At 36.8% G+C, this 21,658-nt stretch overlaps 1 protein-coding gene across 2 annotated transcripts in view; it reads left to right on the forward strand.

Moving 5' to 3' along the window:
- The window catches only part of LOC124723009 (proton myo-inositol cotransporter-like), a 542,759-nt gene that overhangs the window by 498,389 nt on the left and 22,712 nt on the right, over positions 1-21,658 (forward strand). For both annotated transcript variants that reach the window (XR_007006479.1, XM_047248185.1), the window contains exons 6-9: positions 8,051-8,290; positions 9,297-9,460; positions 15,135-15,246; positions 19,739-19,983. Coding sequence is in view for 1 of the 2 variants with exons in the window: in XM_047248185.1 (XP_047104141.1) it covers positions 8,051-8,290; positions 9,297-9,460; positions 15,135-15,246; positions 19,739-19,983 (761 nt within the window). In the remaining variant the exon portion in view is untranslated. The remainder of the gene's footprint in view (positions 1-8,050; positions 8,291-9,296; positions 9,461-15,134; positions 15,247-19,738; positions 19,984-21,658) is intronic.

The following is a 21,658-nucleotide window of genomic DNA, read 5'->3' on the forward strand; positions in this document are numbered from 1 at the left end:
TTTTATTATGCGCAGTATGAATCGAATCTGAATTTCACAATTGGCGGCCTCCCCTTGTAAGTTGTAAATCTTCTTGTGTTGCACACCTGGGTGTGCACTGCAGAGATTACCATTTGTGAACATTTGCTGTGCATCCACTGCGAAAGGTGTCTTAAGGGAACAAATGCCGTAGTTCAGTGGGTGACTTAATGTTTGTATGCGATGAGCAGGAGCATCCTTTAGAGGTCGTTGAATGTGTGGGTACTGACATGGAGCAGAGCATTTGTGAGTCCTATTGCCAGATCTTTGGTGAAACAGACCGTCACCATGAGGGTCTGTTTGTTCATGAACATTTGTCATATTGCATGTAGTTTCACTGTCATCCATTGCCAGTGCTAGCTTCTCCTACATGCTGTGTGTTATGCAGTGCTGCCACCTGCACGGCTGAACTGTGAACTGTCGCTGCTAACTGCCGATGAGGTAGATTGCACCTCACTCATGATGCTCGATCCAGGGGGACTCACTTGTTTCCAACATGCTCTGTTGGGGGCCCCAGCTGAAATAATGCCATCTACAGCATTGCTTGCTTTGAATTCCATGCATGCCGCCATTGGTTCTGCTCTTTCTGTCCGCACTTGAAAAGGTACAGTTTTGTTCACAGTCGAAACGATTCTCATATTTTCGGGAAGCCTTTTAAGACCCATCATGTGTAGCGTTTGCTCCGGTATCAAATCTTGTCCTGCTACTGAGTGAAGTTCGTGCAGAAGTTGACATTGTGATTTCTTGCCAAACAGTTGTCTGCTGTTAATCTATACAGTCTGAGCTCTGGAGAGGACGTAAAAGTTTCTTACGAGACAATTTTTTAATTCTTATCTATTTTGTCCTGTCAAAAAATATAAAAACAAAAGTTCTGGTCTGAACATCCAGAACACTGTGTTGTGTTGTCCTACAGTGCACTGTTGGCTGTAGTAGATACTGATGCTGTTACTGTTGATGTCAGAGGAGGGAGCAGTCATTATTTCCACTGACGTTGAAGTGAAGTGTGGACACAGCCCTTTGGTATCAACCTCCCGTTTTATCCCTCCATATTTTTATCCCTCGATATTTCTCATTCTGATCAGGGTCACCACTGTAGGAATGCTTGGTGCAATGGTGAACTTGGTACAAACAGCCTGAATTGTCTTTTACACTTTTATTACAGTCACAATTACAAGGGCACAAAATCGGAATGTTAACAGAAAAAGACACTAAAACCAGAAGAAAATCGAAGATTAAAAGTATAAGAAAAGGTGCTCACTTCCCAGTTGAAGTTATTTGTTACAGTCGATTGTTCAGTCGGCACAACCTCAATGCTGCTACAGATGTCCGATTTAAACTACTGCTACCAAAAGAGGATATCTTAAGACCAACTGGGGATTGAACCAGGACCTCTGTAATTATTTTTTGGTGCTTACATTAAAAATAAATGGTGTGTAACTTATACTGGCCTGAATCATATTTGAAATTATTTGTCAACACAAAACAGCACGAGTTATGAGAAAGCCAACTAAGGAATGTATAAAGGCGACAACTGTTGAAAGAAACTGGGTAAAGGAGTTTGTAGACAGCTATTAAAATTAAAAGTACTAGCTATATTTGAGATGGCTATATCTTAATATAGAAGAGTAATGGCTCAAGCATAGAAGATTAATAGATGGAACATGATACTGATGAATATGGACATAAAGTAACATCCAAGGAGAAAGTAAAAGATTGAGGAAATTCGAAAAATAAAATAATGAGGAAGAAGTTTGTTGGTTTTCTTTTATGGGAAGAAGACTAACATACACCAGAAGGATTAAGAGCTTTTAAAATGATCAGAAAATGAATGTGTTCCCTTGAGTGGTTTTTGTAAATAAATATTTTTTGAAATACTGTTTAACTGGCATATTATTTGTCAGGCTCAGAGAACAAAACAAAGGAAATAAAGTGAGGAAGGGGATTACAGGTTGCATGAGACAGGAACCAAAATGAAATGTAACCAAAAGTGTAACTAGAAGGGTGGTGGATGAGTTTTAAACATAAAAAAATTGTAAATAAACTTAGGTGGAAAAAAATATCATTATTAAAAGCTTGCTCCCTCCTTCCATCAGGACATAAATGTTTCTTATTAATGCTAAAAGACACTTTGACTGCTATTCCATTATCACTCAATGCTGGTAACCAAATGAAGCTAATTTGTAAGCAAAGCAAACTTTATTATAATCATCATCATCATGGTCGAGGAACCAGTTTAATGTCTCATTGGGAGCAAGGTCATAAAACAAAACAACAAGAATCTGGAAGAAGGTAACCACGAAACTAATATCCCATAGACTTGACATCCATTTGTTAGTTGCATCTTAGAATGTGTTCTGTGCTCAGATGTAATGAGGAGTCACAGACAGAATGACCTCCTATATGCCAACCAGCACGGATTCTGAAAACATACCTCATGTGAAACATTGCAACACACATCCTGAAAGATTCAGATGAACAGAGTCAGGTACATGCATTTTTTGATTTTGTAAAAGCATTTGCCTCTGTACCATACATATGCTTAATATCAAAAGCACAGAATTGAAGATTTCTTGATATGTAGGATGCAGAATTTTATCTTGGATGGACACTCATTGACAGCTGCAGAAGGAATTTCAGGCATACATCGTGAAGTGCGAGTGTATCCTTAGTGTTCATGTTGTGTATTAATGACCATACAGACAGTGTTAATAGTAACCTCAGACTTTTCACAGATGATGGTCATCTATAATGAAGCAATGTCTGGAGGGGGGGAAAGAAAAAAAAAGTTGCACAGACATTGGCAGCTTGCTTTAAATGTTCAGAAACATAAAACTGTACACTTCACAAAAAACATAGTGTCCTATAAATATAATGTTTGTTTGTCACCAGCTTATACAAATACCTGGAGTAACACTTTATAGAGATACGAAATGGAAAGATCATGTAGGTTCTGTTGTAGGTCAAGTACGTGAAAGACGTCAGTTTTTGGTATAATACTAGGAAAATGCAATCAGTCTACAAATGAGATTACTTACAATACAGTCTTGTGACCCATTCTAGAGTATTGCTTAAGTTTCTAGGACTCATATCAAATACAACTTAACAGGGGATAATTGAACATATATGAGGGGTTCAGTACAGGTGGTTATAGGTTATACGACCCATGAGAGAGAGTCGTGGAGTTATTGAAGAAAATGAAGTGGCGAACACTTAAAGATGGAAGCAAACTACAGAGAGAAAGCCTAGTTAAAAGTTTCAGCAACTAGCTTTAAATGATGAATCTAGGAACAGACTACAACCTCTCCACATACCACTCCCGTAGGGATTGTTACGAGAAGATTTAGACTAATTACAGCATGTACAGAGGTGTTTACTGAATCATTCGACCTGCAATCCATATGTGAATGTAAAATAATGGGCAGTTCCTTGTGCCATGCACTTCGCGGTGGGAGTGCAGAGTATGGATAGGAAAAAGAAAGTCATGGCTATTACGCCACATGCAGATATTATTGCAATCAATTACACTCTTTCTATTGGCTTAATCTGCAGTGACTACTGCATTCTTCTTTGAACTCGTACTCTATATGAAACAAGCTCTGTTTATTACCTAATTATTCACATTCACATTCATCTATGTTGTTCTTGTGGTTGACCTTATTTATGGTTTGCAAATTATAGCTTCTCTAAAATGAGATTGTTTCCTAAACTTCCCACTTGTTAATAACATGTAAAATTAAAGCCAAACAACACGTTCAGAGAATTCCTTGTATTTAAAGATTTTGTTTGTCCGTATTATCAAGGTCTTTTTTTTTTTTTTTTTTTTTTTTTTTTTTTTTTTTTTTTGTACAACCACTGAACAATTTACACCGACTGACCAAAACATTATGACCACTGAATATCATCTGGTGATATTGCAGGCATGCAACATGGTAAGAAAAATATATAAATGGAGGAGAAGGGAATAGGGACTCATTCTAGTATTGATATGAGCCTTATAAGTGACTTTGACCAAAGACAGATTGTTATGGCTGAGCACATGAGAACAAGCATCTCCAAAATGGCTCAGCTGGTCAGCTGTTCATATGCTACAGTCATGAGCATGTATAGAAAGTGGTTGAAAGGTAGTGAAACTGAGTATGCCCTAAGGTGTTGGACGTCCATACTTCATCGCAGAACATGGAGGTCGGAGGCATGTCTGCTCTGTGAAGCAAGATAGTTAGAGATCAGTGATAGATCTAATGGCAGAGTACAGGCACAAAAATGTTTCAGAGCCCACTAACAAATGCACATTGTTGAAAAGGGCAGTCTGTCGCAGATGACTCTTACATGTTTCCATGTTGACACAGTGACTTCCTCCACTATGATTTCAATGGGCATCGAATCATCAACACTGGACTGTGGATCAATAGTAACATGTCACATAGTCAGATGAATTGTGTTTCTTGCTACACCAGGTCCATGGTAGTGTCTGGATTTGTCATCATCCTGGTGAACGACTGTTCAAAACAAGACCCACACCCCAGATGCATGTGGTTGGGAACAGTATTGTGCTACAGAGGACAATAACTTGGGCATCTGTTGGACAAGTGATAATAATCTAAGTTATCATGAGAGCTGTGGACTACATGAACGTTACTGCGGATCACCTGCATCTCTTCGTGCTTGAGGTCTTCCCTGACGGTGATGGCAGCTAGCAGCAGGATAACTGTCAGTCACAAGGCTAAAATCATGTTACAGTGGTTTGAGGAGTATGATAGCGAAATTGTATTGATGTCTTGGCCACTAAACTCACCTGATCAGAACCTGATTGAATGCATCTGGGAGGCTATCAGGTGCCAGCTCCAAGCCCACTAACAATAGGCCCGTAATTTACAGGAATTGTGGGACTTGTGCATAGATATTTGGTGCCACATACCCTGGGAAACCTACAAAGGACTTGTTGAATTCTTGTCACACAGAACTGCTGCAGTATTATGTTCAAAAGGTGAACCAACATGCGATTAACCAAGTTATCATAATGTGTTGGCTCAACAGTGTATATGTGGACCCAACATTTTTTAAAAATATGTGCCTATAGTTCTGTTCCCTTTTCTTAACTAGTTTGTTTGGATGTAATTTTATCGCCCACATTTGGTTTTGTTCCACCTCTCTCTCTCTCTCTCTCTCTCTCTCTCTCTCTCTCTCTCTCTCTCTCTCTCTCTGCTGTGGAAAAATTGTGGAAGTAATGGGCCAACTTGATAAAAAAATTTTTTTGTAATTTTGGTTGTAATTTCTCTCTTGGGAGCTGCCCTAAACAAGTACTGAAAAGATGCTGGGCACTCAAGAACAAAATCAGTTCTGGATATTTTGATTTGATCATAACAACCCTTTCATTGTAAATCAGTAGTCATAATAGTTCAGAAAAACTGAACATTTTCATTGTGATGGTCATTTATTAGTTTTCAAGCTTGTGTGTGTCCATACTGAATTGCCCTTATTTATGGAAGGGGCAGATAGTGCAGATGGGGGAGTGCTTAAACATTATGTAAAAGTAGCCAAGAACAATTGTCGTTGTAGCGTAATCATATCTCAGAAGTATCCAAAACTCATAATGCGTTTAAACATGCAAATATCCCAGTCCACCATATCCAGTATCATTTAATGCCAGAATGCAATAAAAATAAAGTAAACTGACAGTACAGTAAAGTGTAATGTGAAAAAATGGGAGACAAACTAAAGCATGTGTGTTCATAAGCTGTTATAATATGCCATTATGATGTAAACTGATTAACATGGCAGTACACCGCCCCATGCCATGTTCATACAGTACCTGCTCATTGGTTAATGTATTCTTATTGATTGACTTTTCCTCCCAAATAAGTCCAAATCTGTTCACTTTGTACAGAAAAATTTCATCTCCTTTTTGTTGATTTTTAAAAAAATCATTGAATAATTTAACTTGTTTAGATAATGCACCCACTCTCCAGCCTAATTTTCTACTGACACAGTGAAGATTGATTTCAATTGTGTGTTGTATTTTGGGTATGTCCTTTCTAATGTAAGACCCATTTTATGTGGTTTAGGTATAATTTCCTGAAATATATTGTGTGGTTAGGAAACTGTAAAGACAAATGGTTTTAAACACCATGCAAGTGGAAAAAGTACTGCACATTTTCTAACATGATGAGTAGTTAGTTTGTTGGTGATTTGTGTTGGTATACATTTATGGTATAGATCCCCCACTTTGTCATATTTCTGAGCAACTTTGAATTCATTCTTATTTTACATCAGTAGGCTCAAATGATGTCACATTTTCAGTTGTTTCTGAACATGAAATTTTCCTGTGTTTCAGAAATTTTGGTCCTGGTGTCCAGACACAAAAGAAAAATCAGGATTTCACTGTACTTCTGAAAAAAAAAGTATCTACCAAAGAATTGCAAATTTTGCTGCCAAATATAATATCTTTGCTATCTTTTTCAGTAATATGATCTGGCTAAACCAGTAATCTTGAATCATAGGAAGTACTGGTAACTAATTACAGAACTTGTAAGATTTGCAAGCTGCTGTGCAGTTAACACATAAGAGGCTTTGGAAAGAGAAAGATGAAGCTCTTCTGTGAGCTGATTTGGAAGCACATTGCTCCTGTGTAGCTGAAGATGCTGCATCACTCTCTTCAAAGGCAGGACAAATTTTTTATCCCTTTAGCAATTTTTTAAATACACTACTTACTAGCAAAGCACAGGAATGAAACAAATTAACGTGATTCCTTCCAGTAATATTGAGAGTAATTATAATACTTGGTGGCAGTCTACAGCAGCAAAATTTGTTCATACTTCTTTTTCCTTTTATATTTATTCGTTAAATGTTCTCTTCAGTCGGTGGTTTAAAATTCATTTGCAAAATTGTCCCATTATGCTATCATTTATTGTTTTTGGGATAATTAGAGTAATAGTTGCATATAAATGTTGAATGTGACCTTAGTAATATCAGCTTTTATTCCAGAATGCACACAATACCAGGAAATTCTGTTCACAAGTAATTCACTCAATCTAAATGGTTTTTTTATACTATATTCTACAAAAGAGAAATGACAGGTGCACTTTAAATTAACTGGGAGATATCCTGACCAGACATCTATAAAGTGCTCCCAGTGATGAGAGAGTTGAAGGTAAACAAACAACTCAGTCACCCTGATCCCACAACAGGAAAATATGTGTTAAAGATGGCATTCAATTTCATTCATGAGTGGTAGCATTCATCACTCTGATTTTTTAACTATTATTTCAAATGAAGTGGCAGAAACTGATGAAAATTTAAAAAATTAGAGGAAAAGGCAATTAAATTACTGCTGTCACAGAACCACTTCTGAAACAGTAAGAATTTGAAATAATAAACATTTGCCATATTTTAATTATAAATATCTTTGTGATTACTCTGAAAATAAAAATGTAGTCCATGGATTTGCAGTATGGACTACCTAATACATAACAGCCCATATTTTATCTGTGTGCTCTTACCACTATAAGGGTTGTGGAATAGGGGGAGGGGCAAGAGGACTATTAGGAGGAAGTTATTGTAGAGTAGACACACAGCCACCTTATGGTGATAAAGAAGTTTGAGGCAGAACATAGTCTCTTCACCAGTGCAATGATTTGGGGTACCTAACTTTTGCTTCAGTCTTACTGTCTCATATAAATTGTCATTTAACAAATTCATTTTATCTTACACATTGGAAAAAGGAAAAAAAATCAAAAATGACATTCAATACCAGGTGTTAAGTGCATAAACACAGTGTGTGCTGTTGCTAAATACACTGACCTTATTTTCTAGACATACTATCTAAAAAAAGACATATTTCTTAATTGTAAATGTTTAAGTTAATTTTCACTGGCAGTTCAAATTATCATGAATTCGGACTCATCGACCATATTTTGTCAGTATAGTTTTGCAGAATCTACAAAGCGTGAGTATTACGCTTCTTGTGTTATACATCTATTTCAGCATATAAAAATTACATGCTTTTGTGGGAATAACACTCTTATATGTATGTTAGGTACGATGATGCTCTGAAAGTTCTGAGTTCTATCCGAGGAGACAGGGCAGTTGCGTCTGATGAACTTGAGCTGATCAAGGCTTCATGTCTTGAAGATGAAGAACTCCAGCAAGCAAAACAAGCAGGTTCAGGGCAATCAGCTTTTGTGAAAATCCTGAGAACAAGTCACACACGCCATGCATTAATTTTGGGATGCGCCCTGCAAGCATTCCAACAGCTGTCGGGCATCAACACTGTGATGTAAGTACCTTTGCTGGTGATAAGCTGAATGAAAAATGTCTGCTCTTAGGTAATGGAATAAAGTATGTGTAACAATATCTGTGGAGCACAATGAATGAGAGCCAGGGAAGAAAAAATAGAGTACATAATATCACTAGGGAAGCACATGGTGAAAAATTTCAATATAAGTAAAAAATCTTTTTCTACTGGTTCATTTACGTTATGTGCTGTAAGTATTATGTATTAGCATTGTGGATCTTATTTTGTAGTTGGTATGCCAGCATATATTCTATTAAATTGGATTAATGTCTAAACTGCTATCTTCTGTACAGTAACATGAACAGTACACACATTTCTTTTGTTGATCATCGAATTATTAGTATAAAAACGGATATTACATTCAAAAATGTTATATTCACAAAAGGACAGGTGGACTGGCCGTATCTTAGCTTCAGGAGATGCAGCACCCAGTACAGCTGATAGAAATGAATAAAAATAGATAACGGCACTCCATCCATTCATATATTTTGCTCCATGAACCTCACCATGAAGGAGAATTTCCAGAGATGTGGAATGCATAAAGTTACATGTGAACAGGAAGCAGCAGCCTTTGAAGGCTCCTACTGTAAAATATATAAATTAAGATTACTGCTAACCTACTCACACTGATGGTTATCAGAATTATTTTGACATTACTTCATATGTATGTCTCTATTAGGAGAAAATCAACTGCTGTACTTAAAAAGAAAAAAAGCTACTGCTGTTCCTCTTATACTACTTAGTTGTTTTTTTCTCTGATTCTTCAAACAGTGTGTTCACGTAACTTTCACACAGATCAGTATAAGCTGTCTATATACTGGCAAAAGCAAGAGACATTTAATACAATTTTTAACAGTGCATTACTTTACTTTTTACCTGGTGTTGTTGCTGACAGTAAAATACCTAGTAAGAATTTGGTTCAGTACATAGCATAAATTAGTGGGAAAAATCTATGAAATGCTTGATCGCATTTAATTATTTTTTGCAGGTATTACAGTGGTAGTATAATTCAGATGGCTGGAGTTAAAGACCTATCTCTGGTAATTTGGTTAGCTGCTGCTACAGCAAGTGTGAACTTCCTGTGTACATTCATTGGCTTTTACTTAGTAGAGGTTTCTGGACGGAGGCCTTTGTCATTGTGGTCTCAGGCTGGTGAGTGACAGTTTGTTAGCACTTAAAATATTAATTCATTTTTACTGTATTAATAACACTTTGCTCTCTTTTAATCCATTTCTTGATGATCAAAGCATTCTGTGGTCTTGTAGTAGAACCTGACTGGCTAAAATAAACAGTATCTGCAGGTTTGCAGATGATTAGAGCTGCAATTCCCTGTGACAGTTGCATCAGACAACAGAGTACATCAGCGCTGTCTGTGTTCTGTGTTGTCAGGCCTGGTAGTGTAAACAACAGGTATGAACAGTATAAGATGTTGAGTGATCATGGTGAAGGATACAGAGATACCACATACTCAAATGAGACAGCATTACCAGGACCAAACTGAAAGCAGTCTCATTGTGGGTCTTCATTTGGCCAGCTGGTCCAGTTGTGCAATATCCACATTTGTAGGGCACTTGGATATGACAATGTCCCATTGTTGGACTGAATGGCAATGTGAGGGCAGGCATACTTGTAGTCGAGGTTCTAGTCTGATTATCCAAGGGAGGATCAGCATACTGTGTATTGAGCACATCTGCGACTGCCATCCAACAAGAAGTAATGGACTCATTGCATCATTTTGTGTCATTCCACACATGCATTGGACACTAGCAGCAGCCGAAGTAGGGAATTACCATCCCATGCATAGCTGCTATTAACACCACCACAACACAAACTGGTGTGTTTGGAGTGGTGCCATGACCAGGAAGCATAGGCTGCTAATGAATGACATTGCATTGTGTTCAAAGATGAATAACATTTCTGTACTCACAAGCATGACCATTATCAGCAAATATGGCAGCAGCCTGGAGAGACGTCCCATTCTTCCAATGTTTCAGAGAGGTGCAGCAGAGCAGTGTTATTCTTTGTGTTATGGTGTTCGGATCCATCTATGACTTAGAGTCACAGACCTCCCTTGTGACAGTAGGGAGGCACCATTTTTCAATGGGACAATGCTCAGGCACATATGGTACATGTCTCCATGAACTTCATGCATGATGTTGACATACTTGCACAGCTGGCAAGATTCCTACATCCGTCCCCAATACAATGTGTGGGACCATTTCGGACATCGATCCCATTATAATTCTGTGATATCTAGGACCAGTTACAGCAGTTAAGGGCCAAGCCTTCATAGGTGATACAACAGTTTTGACACATTTCTTAACCAGATTAGTGCATGCATGTAGGACAGAGAGTATGCAACATCTTAATGATTACAGAGCTTATACTACAAAGTTCTATGTAAATGTGATTCAATTTTGTAATCTCTGAAATAACATCACATACCCTCTCAATTCATGAAGTTTCATTTCATTTCCTCCTCCCTTTCTGGGTGCTTAACTTATTGTCTGGCAGTGTATTATTATGTGGAAAAAACACTGTTTTGCTGTCAGTTTCAGTATCTTGTAATGATTCTGAACAAGAACTACACACAATCAAAACAATACCTGTAAACGATAAACATTACATATTTATATGCTCCTCAGAGTATCAGACTTCCATAATCCTTTACAACAAATTACAAATCTGCAAATGAGAGTAAACAAACTTAAATATCAATAAATAAATTTAAATATTAAATAACATCAGGTGTGAGTGAGCACTGCGCCTTAGCCGTCATTGAGGCTACTATAATGCATCACTTCCCCACTTACTTCAGCAGTGGTCCACAGTTGCTGAAGTCAGTTGCCACAGTTACCATGACAACTGAAGTGAGTGTTGGCAATGTTCTTCTATTTCTGTCATTGTTTTCAAACAATGCATTGAAACCATTATTGTGGACTCTGCCTCCTCTGTTTTTTTGGTTCATTCCCTCAAAGAAAGACTGGTCCTCTTTTTCAGTCATAACACATGCTATATTGCAGTAGCCTAATTTGAAAATGCTCTTCACATGAGCAAAAGAGAAAATGGAAAATGAAAAAATCATAATTTTTTATTCCTTCACAGTTACAGTTGGCCAGCTGTCTGAATACAGGCTTCAGTTAATATAGATTGTTTATTAGTACAAATCAAAGTTGAAGAAAATGTGAAAGACTGAACCCATGGCATTTGGTGATCAGTAAAGGAACTAATAATTATTCATTCACATAATTATTGATTTTAATCAAAATTCTCCTCTTTAGCAGCAGTGACTGGTCAAAATTCACTCCATTTTACCATAATATACAACTATTATATAGTAACATACAATTCAATCCCAGTTACTTATGAGAAAATATTAGTTTACACTTTTCACATACACTTTGGAATAATGGGTTTTTACCTATTACTGCCAAAAATACTCACATTCTGGTATTGTATGTGCTTATTTACCTTCAAATGCACACCTTATGATTTTCATTCCAGGCTGTCTAAGTTGTGGCTTTACAGAACGAGAAACATGGATATTAAAATACTGGAACCAGAATTCTCAAATCTGCATATTTCATATTACTGATTTAACCGAGAACATTCAGTCAGTCCATTTTAAAGCCACCTGGGTCATGGGATGAGCTCTAATGACACTCTGACCTTTTTTAACTTTCGCCCAGTCTCCTCCTTCAGTACTACAGCCCTTGATGGACTTTGGCCTTTACAACCATCTTCCACATTTGTTCTCTGCTTATCTCTTCCATCTGCAGATCTCCGTCTTGGTAAGGTCAGCAAGCATATTGTCCAGCCATCTAGCTCTTTGTCACCCTTTCAGTATGCCTTTTATTATTTGTTTGGGCATCATGTCATACATCTTCCTCTCCACATGTCCTAACCAACATATTCTTCATATTTAATAAATGTCACTGTATCTTTCTCTTGCATAAGCTCTTGTATTTCATAATTGTGCTTCACTCTCCAATCCTACGCTACTCTCACAGGCCTATAAATTTTTTGCAGGATTGTCCCATCAAATGCACTTAGTTGTTCGCATCTGCTTTTGTCATTGTCCACATTTCTGACCCATATGTAACAACTGGTTGTACAAGGGAATAGTATAATCTTAACTAGGCTGTTCTTGTAATTGGAGAATTCTCAAATACCTGTAAGTTTACGTATTAGATGCTGTTTCCCGCTTGTATTCTTTTTCTAATATGGGGTGGTTATAATTACAGTGCAGCTACTCGCAGAGGTCCACTGTGGGCTGTCATGATCATGTGGTAGCAAAACTTAGTAGATATTAGAATACATTAATGTGTTTCATTAGAGGCCATACATTTTGGGTTATTCAAGAAAAAACATACAAAAGTGACCTTCAGACACACCTGTGCTCCCACACTTAGCTCTGGTGGATTTCTATGACATTTATCATGGCACTCCCTCCTACCACTGTACAAAAATTTGCAACTCCATGAATTATTTCCCACATTCAACATTTTTTGGTCTTCATTGACTGGCCTCATTAGGCCACTGGGCTTAGTCAAGCACTTACAGATTGTAAAACTGACAGTATGTGTAAATTTTAACAACATAAAATAAATGATTACATCATTGTATTCGCCAACTAGCGTTCTTGTAAGGGCTAAGTTTGAGTCGAATTGTCTACGTAATTAGTTTTAGCATAACATTGTAGTCTTTCTTTTTCTTTCATTGCCCACACAGGCATTTTTAAATCAATAATGTTAATGAAAGAGCCGACTATGCTGGAAGTGTAATAGCCCAATCAATAGAGACCAAAAAAAGTGAAGTATCGGGACTAGTTCATGTAATCGAAAGTTTTTTGTACAGTGATAGGAGAGAGTGACATGAACAACATACTAGAAATTCTGACTGGTGAGGGATGAGTGTGGTGATGGAGGTATGTCTGAAGGCCTCTCTTGCTCTTTGTTTTCTTGACTAACTCAAAAACTGTGGCCTCCAATGGAAATGTATCACAGTACGAAATTTAACTACATCAAATTTCCTAGAAAAGGTTCTGGCCATTTTTTTTTTCTGTAGCACTAATAGTTTGCACCTAGCAACCAAGAGAATATGAAAATCTTGAGTGGTTTTTGAAGACCAGATAGAACATCATTGGTTGCATAAAATGATGTTGGTAGGGCAGCTGAATCACTCTGTAGATACTGTTACAAACAGCATGCACCTCATACAGTTTTAGCTATGAAATAAATGTGAAGATCAAGCTCCAGAGTGTCTCTAAAAAAATATGGGATGATTATTTCCTTCTCAGAGTATCAGCCTTCTGTAATACTTAACAACAAATCAGCATATGCAAATAGCAATAAACAAATTTAAATAGCAAATCATATCATGAGCATTAATGAGCACTGCAGCACAGCCATGATTTAGGCTGCTATGTTACAAAATGTTTCCAGCTCACTGTTATCAACAGTATTCTTAAGAAAAAGCTAAAAAATTGAATCTAAATCACTGGTACATCCATGACCAGTGTCCAAAACAATTTTCAAAAAAATGTGTATTACCATTTGTTGGAAGACAGTCTACCAAAACAGGAAATATTTTGAAGGAAATGAAACATTCTACTACTCAACTGAGATAGCAGGCAAAAATGTGTTCTACCACAAAGGCACACAATCCTCAATGAATAAAAGCGGTGTCTATAACATCAGCTGCAAAGATTGTGGTTCATACTTCACAGGAGAAATGTCACCACAATTAAGGAAAACCACAGAAAATGGAAGCTGCAGAAAACACACTCTACATTTACACAGTTTTATCTGGAGACTTATTTCTTTGATGATCGTAAATTCTTTGCTGTATATATTTGGACTATTATAAATGTCAACATCTTTGTCAGTTACAATAGACAAAGATCTAATGATGCAAAATCTAGGTTGTAAAAATAAATAAATAGAGAAATAAATGGCAAGAAATGTATTTTCTATATAAAACTGAAATTATTGGCATAATGACTTTTTTTCTGTACTGAAACAAATCTGATATAATATTACAACATATCCAACATGTTTTAAAACTGTCAGTTGAAATGTTGCACAAATTCTCATGGTAATTCACCAAAGTTCCTAATATCTTAAATATTGGCGAGAAGTTTCTCACTATTTGCAAACAACCATAGGCTTGATGGCATATTTAAAACATTTTAAATTAGGTAGTTAGGTAACTGGAATAATAAGCTGAGAAGGATCGATTGTTACTCACCATATAGAGGAGACATTGAGTCACAGACAGGCACAATGAAAAGACTGTTATACGTTTAAGCTTTCAGCCAAAAAACTGAACTTAAATCTGTCCGAAGAGGCCATGAAGGCCTAATGGAACCGACCGGCTACTGTGTCATCCTCAGCCCTTAGGCATCACTGGATGTGGATATGAAGGAGCATGTGGTCAGCACACCACTCCCCCAACCGTATGTCTGTTTCCGAGACTGGAGCAACTACTTCTCAATCAAGTAGCTCCTCAGTTTGCCTCAAAAGGGCTGAGTGCACCCCGCTTGCCAGCAGAGTGAATGGTCACCTATCCAAGTGCTAGCCAAGCCTGACAATGTGTAACTTTGGTGATCTTATGGGGAGAGAGAGAGAGAGAGAGAGAGAGAGAGAGAGAGAGAGAGAGAGAGAGAGAGAGAGCAAGTAGTCTATCCTTTCCATAATATTGTTTTTATTTCATGCTGGACTTTCCTTTGTTTGAAATAATGATTCATCCAGGAACCTAAATATGAAGCTATCGTACATATATATTATGTATTATCTCTTACATAATGTCACAATTCTTTCTGCAGGGGTTGTACTGGCTCTCATCATTCTGGGTGTTTCTTTCCATCTGATGGCACTAGACTCACCAGGCATTAGCAGTCCATTTGATGCACAGGAAGGGCCGTGTTCTGCAGCTGAGTAAGTGTTCAGACTTCATAGTATGTCAAATATAATAATAATAATAATAATAATAATAATAATACACTGTAGTGTGCTTTGAAGAATTACGTGTGGAAATTTTTATAGAAAACACTGGAGTAGTGTACAATGTGAATTATCATGTATGTGCACAAATATTTAAACATGTATGTATACTTGCTTTCTAACATACTTCCACACTTCCTTCTGAAGGTATCGGTATTGTGGAACTACAGCATATGCAAACTAGTTTTTTTACTTTGATACACCTGAAAGTATGGTGCTTGCAAAATCGTACACATAATATAACTTCTACAGAGCAAGTTAATTTATCTGCAGAGGAAGATAAAAGGTTTAGTCTTTACCTCAGTGGAAATTACATTGGCACCTTCAGTTAAATGAAATAAGTAAAAGGTTGTGTTACAAGATGGTGTACACAGTAGGACACTCAGATCATCCCAGCGACTGGCAGAGAAGGCTGAGAAGATCAACCTTGCACACAGAGTTTCAAAAAAGCTCAAAATTTGCAGCATTGTCCCGATGTCAGATTGTGGCTACCTGGTTCAGTGTTGAGTGGAAGGACTGCACCACAGACTTCGAAGGTTGTGTGACAAGCTAGGCTACGACTTCCTGTACTTGCACGATTGGGTAGAGAAATGTAGGGTCACCCTAAATGAGTCTGGTGTACAATTCACATCAAAGGCTGAAACCTAGGCTGTGTGTTGGGTGCGCAGAAGGATTTTTTTAGATTGGGTGACTCTCCATCCTCTCCACATAATGAGCTGTAGGAGATACAGAAGTGCAAGTGTAAGATCCAAAAGAATGCCCTGTCCCCTCCCCCAAAGCAAGAGTATTAAAATTTTAGTAATTAACTGCCAAAGCATTTTCATCAAAGTGCCATAGTTTGAAGAATTCCTGAAAAACGTGCAGCTCATGTGATACTAGATACAAAAAGCCAATTAAAACCTGAAGTTGACAGCAGTGAGATTTTTGGGTATAATTTAAGTGGTTATCAAAAGGGTAGGATAATGGGAAGTGGAGGTGGTCTATTAGTTGTGGTGGACAAGAAACTCAGTTTCATGAAGATAGAAATTGAAGCTGCATATGAGATTGTTAGGGCAAGACTCAGTATCAGATGCAGGCATAAAATTGTAATTGGATCCTTTTATTGCCCACCAGGCTTGCCTCCTGATCTAACTGAAAACTTTAGAGAACACCTCAGTGTGCTTGTAAGCAAATTTCCCAAATCACAGGTGTATACTCTAATTATCCATTAATCAGTTGGGAAAATTAGTTTTGTTAGTGGTGTATGTGAAAAGACATTGTGTGAAACATTACTAAATAACTTCTCTGAAAACTACCAGGAACAGTCAGTTTGGAACCCCACTCATGATGGAAATATATTGGATCTAATGGCAACAAATACATGTGACCTCACTGAGGATGTTCACATGGAAACTGGCATGACTGACCATGATGCAGTTGAAGCAGCAGTGATTACAACAGTACAAATGACAACTGAAACCAGTAGAAAGAGACATACATGCCATAAACTAGGTAAAAAAGCAGTAGTGTCATATATCAATGAGGAACCTGAAACTTTCAGCACAGGAAAGAAGAATGTAGAGAAAATATGTCTCGAGTTCAAAAGAATAGTTGACCATGCACTGGATATAAATGTACCCAGTTCATAACGGGAGATATCATCCGTTGTATACAATCATTGTAAAGAAACTGCTAATGAAACAGTGACTACTGCATAATAGGTGTAAAAAAAAAAAAAAAAAAAAAAAAAAAAAAGCATAAGACTATAGATAGAGAGATGCTGAATGAAATGGGTCTGGCTGTAAAGAGAGCAATTTGTGAAGCCTTCACTGACTACCACAGCATAATACTGTCAAATGGTCTTTCACGGAACCCAAAGAAATTCTGGACATACTTAGAGGCTGTTACTTGGACCGAAGTTAGTGTCCAGTCACTCGTGAATGAGACAGGAACTGAAATTGAAGGTAGCAATGCAAAATCTGAAATGCTTAACTCCATTTTCAAATATTTCTTTACAAATTAATATCTAGGGGTATTGGGCCAACTTATTTCTCAGCCACTGTGGGGATCTGTAATATAGATAATAGTCTCAGTGGTGGTTAGAAACCACTGAAATGATTAAAATTGAACAAAGCTGCAGGGCTCGATGGAAACCCTATCAGATTCTATACTGAATCTGTGACTGAGTTTGCCATTTTTGTAACTGTAATCGATCATATCCCTCAAAGAAAAATCCATGCCCAGTAGTTGGAAGAACTCTCCTTTTCATATATTGTGAAATTATAACGTGGAGAGACAAAGGAAAGTAAAACGAAGAAACCCCTGTAGGTAGAAGTTACAAGATCCAGTTATACACATCTCGGCTTGCAGAAGTGTATAATCAATCACAACTGTAATAAAACTCTAGTGTCACCATATTGTCTATTGTTTTTAAATTAATGTTCGATTAAGGACACCATTTCTTTGATGCATAACTAACCATACCATAACATCAGCAAGTCTCGACATTATCTTGATTAATCAACACTCCATTTTTTCATTATATTGATAACACCAACACATACATTTGCAAGTGTGTGAATGTCTGCAGCATTTACAGAGAAACAACTTTCACATTTGGATCAGGTTCAGTACATTGCACATCACAAACACTTGGTGCAAACTCTTTTAATGAACCAAAAGACTACCCTGCTTAACCAGTGTGCCCAGCACTTCACATAATAATTTGGGTTAAAAATGAAAAAGATGACACCATTAAATAATTAGAACAAAATTTCAGGTGTGAGCTGTAGGAGAACCTTTATTTATATGGAGAATTTACCATTGCTATAAAAATCTTTGCACTGTCATGTGGCAAAAAGTTTTAGGAGATTGCAAAATCATTAAAAGGCTGACTGTTTACAGAATTTTTTGCTCCTTATTCAAAAACAATAAATATTATGTGACTGTTGCAACCAGTATTGGAAAGTGAATATGGTATTGAAATAAGACAGTTGTGCCTATTTTCCTCGCCCATTTGATAGAGCAGTCCCAAATTAGTCTAGTGTAATATTCATTTTATCAGTCAATGTTAACAGGGTCATTAGATCATGAAGAATAACCAGTGCTTCAATGATGACTGAACAGCACCCTGACCTGCTCAGCTACTGCTGAAGTACTGGTTGCTCTTAGTGTGTTAATGTCTTTGTTAATACATATGAATAAAATAAATATTGAAATATACTAATTGGACCCATCTATCAAATGGCACACACAATTCTGTGCTAAAATAACTTTATTTGTAATGGGAAACAAACTGGCACTTTCTGTCGACACTGAGCATCGCATGAAAGACATGAGTATTTGTTTGGGGTAACTCTGGCTACACATTGCAAAAGTGAAATTTTCGTGGTAGAGGGTTCATCAAACCACTTTAACACAATTTCTGTAGTGTTCAGCTCTCAGATAGCGCGTGGAAGAAATGAACACTTAAATCTTTCCATGTGAGCTCTTATTTTATTATGATGGTAATTTCTCCCTCTGTAGATAGGAGTCAACAAAACAATTTTGCATTTGGAGGAGAAATTTGGTGATTTGAAATTTCTTGAAAAGATCTTGCTGTAGCAGTAATACAAAATGAGCTGCCCTTCTTTGAACTTTTTTGATGTCTTCCATCAGTCTTATATGATAAGGATCCCATACTGCCCAAGAATACTCCAGAAGTCTAATATAACTAGCCTCTTTAGTATATCTGCTGCATCTTCTAAGTGTTCTTCCAATAAAACACTGTCTTCACTTCACCTCCCCCAAAACATTTTCTGTGATAATTCCAATTGTAATCCTCACATATTTAACTGAATTGACAGCTTTAAATTTTTGTGATTTATAATTTAACAGAAATTAAACAGATCCTATGTAGTGCTTATGTGGATGAACTCTCACTTTTTATGCCTTACTCAATTGTCACCTTTCGTATCGTACAGATATGTTGTCTAAATCATTTTGCAATTGGTTTTGATCTTCTGATGACTTTACTTAACTATAATCATGGCATCATCTGCAAATAGTCTAAGAGGACTGCTCAGATTATCTCCTAAATTGTTTGTTTAGATTAAGAACAGCCTGTAACATTTCGCTCTGGAATGCCAGCTATCACTTCCATTTCATTCAATGACTTTCCATCAGTTACTGTGAACTGTGACCTTTCTGACAGGAAATCACAAATCCAGTCACACACTGTGACTATGCTCTGTAGGCATACAATTTGATTGGAAGCCCACTTGTGAGGAAGTGTGTCAAGTGCCTTATCTAGAAACACAGAATCAATTTGAGAAACACTCATTATTTTGTGAATAAAAAGCAACTTGTGTTTCACAAGAATGATATTTTGTGGATCCATGCTGACTATATGTCAATAGATGCACATAAAATTATTTAACAATTTGAAATTGACCATTTTCCACTGCAGGACATGTGCATCTTGTGTGGACCAATTAGCAGGATGCGGCTTTTGCTACTGGGATGTTGATGTGGCAACTAATGGAACATGCCTGCCTATTAATCCTGAAGGTGAAGCATTAGTGGGGCTATGTTCTAACATGACATCAACTCTTGTGGATGATGGGCTGACACTGGCTGTGGGATGGTGCCCATCGCGTTATTCTGCTCTTGCAGTTGCAGCACTTGGCATCTACCTTTTGTTTTTTGCTCCAGGTATGTCTCAGTTTTTATTGCAAGAGGATTGGACAGAATCTGAGCAATTAAAAACTTTTTTGTGTAAGTTGTCCACAATAAAAGATTTTGCTAGCTTAAGGTGAAGTAGTGGAACAGTATGTGAAATTAAATGTTACATTCTAGGATGATGATTTAGTTTTAGTCAACTTCTAATTTAAATATTCTATTCATGAGGCAAGTTGGTATGTGGAGTCACCTTTCGGGAAGCCTCTTTGACTTCATCCCAGTGTATCTAGAATGCTGTTTACAGCAGCGAACTTATTTTTGCTCAGTACAAAATAATATCTCTTGTAAAACAGTAGAGCAGTTGACTAGAACAAGTTTTCTTTAACAATATCTGGAAAACAAGTTGCTCAAGAACATTGTAGTCCAAAAAATTCAATCTCTCTAATTCATTGTGGAAGACTGTCACAGAATTCTCATTAGAACATTGTTTTTAAACAGTATCTGTAGGATTTTTAATTGGGAAAATGTGGCTTGGAATTTGTATCTGATCTTTCTGATTGAGGTTTTCTGAAAATGTTTCATGAAACATCTCTGTAAGTGAGATTGACAATGTGTGCTTGTGTGGTGGTACTTGGCTCTAAAATTGCCATTTCAAATTGTGGTGGTGGAATAAATTTTCCTCGCCAGTGTTTGGCAGTAAGTGAATGAGCTACACAGATAATTATAGATTTTAGTATACAAAAGGAATAAAATATATTATTCTGTTGTTCACACTGTGAAACTATCTTCAGTGAATTCTTCAGCAGAGAATTGGCACTTTTCCACCAGGTGAGTAAAGAGCTATTGTTTCAGTGAAGCTCTATGTTTAATAAATTACTGGCTTTCATTTTATTGTAAATTTTTAACTCTGTGTACTCTGAGGTGATTGGGTAAAGAGTTTTAAATGATGTTTTGTGGCATTTAAAATTTTCTCTGTAGCGAGTGCTGCAGTTGTGGTGGAAAACAGTGTCAAGTGTACATTTGTTTTTGTATAAGTCAACCAACACCTCATACATGTAAAGGGAGGGAATGGGTAGTTCTTTTAATTTTTTGTGGTGGTAAACATGATACACATTATTCACAATGTATTTTCTTTCATAATAATGCTAAGAGCCTTGTGACATTTGCTGAATATCGCTGGAAGATTGTCATAATGAATGAGCAACTCAAAGTAACTGTTATGAATTATCTTTCTGGTATCTATATTTGTGTCACCTGAAAAAATACACATTGAAAATGCTAAGGTACTATGTTTATTTGCTAAGTAGTCATTGTTTATCTCCCAATTTAAATTTTTATCAAGATTTAGGCCTAAGGACTTTTATAGTGTTTGCTTCTGTGATTCCTTTTATTTTGCTCTGTTCTAAGGACTGATTTTCAAATTGTATTATTTTGTATTTAGTTCCATTTAGCTTTAGACCATTTTAATGGAGACAAGAATCAAGTCTTTCAAAAGTATTTTTATACTTTATGGAATTCTTTGGTGCACATAATTTTCAATTAGAAAAGATACAAGCAAATAAAATTGAATGAACATTAGGAGCAAGTGGCTCATCATTTATATAGAAGAGGAATAGATAGATACCCAATATCCAACCTTGAGGGACTACTTCAAAAAATTGTTTTCCAGTTTCAGGAGTAATTGCTGGAATTTGAAATTACAATTGTT

This window comes from Schistocerca piceifrons, chromosome X, assembly GCF_021461385.2.
Source record: "Schistocerca piceifrons isolate TAMUIC-IGC-003096 chromosome X, iqSchPice1.1, whole genome shotgun sequence".
In the NCBI taxonomy this organism is placed as follows: domain Eukaryota; kingdom Metazoa; phylum Arthropoda; class Insecta; order Orthoptera; family Acrididae; genus Schistocerca; species Schistocerca piceifrons.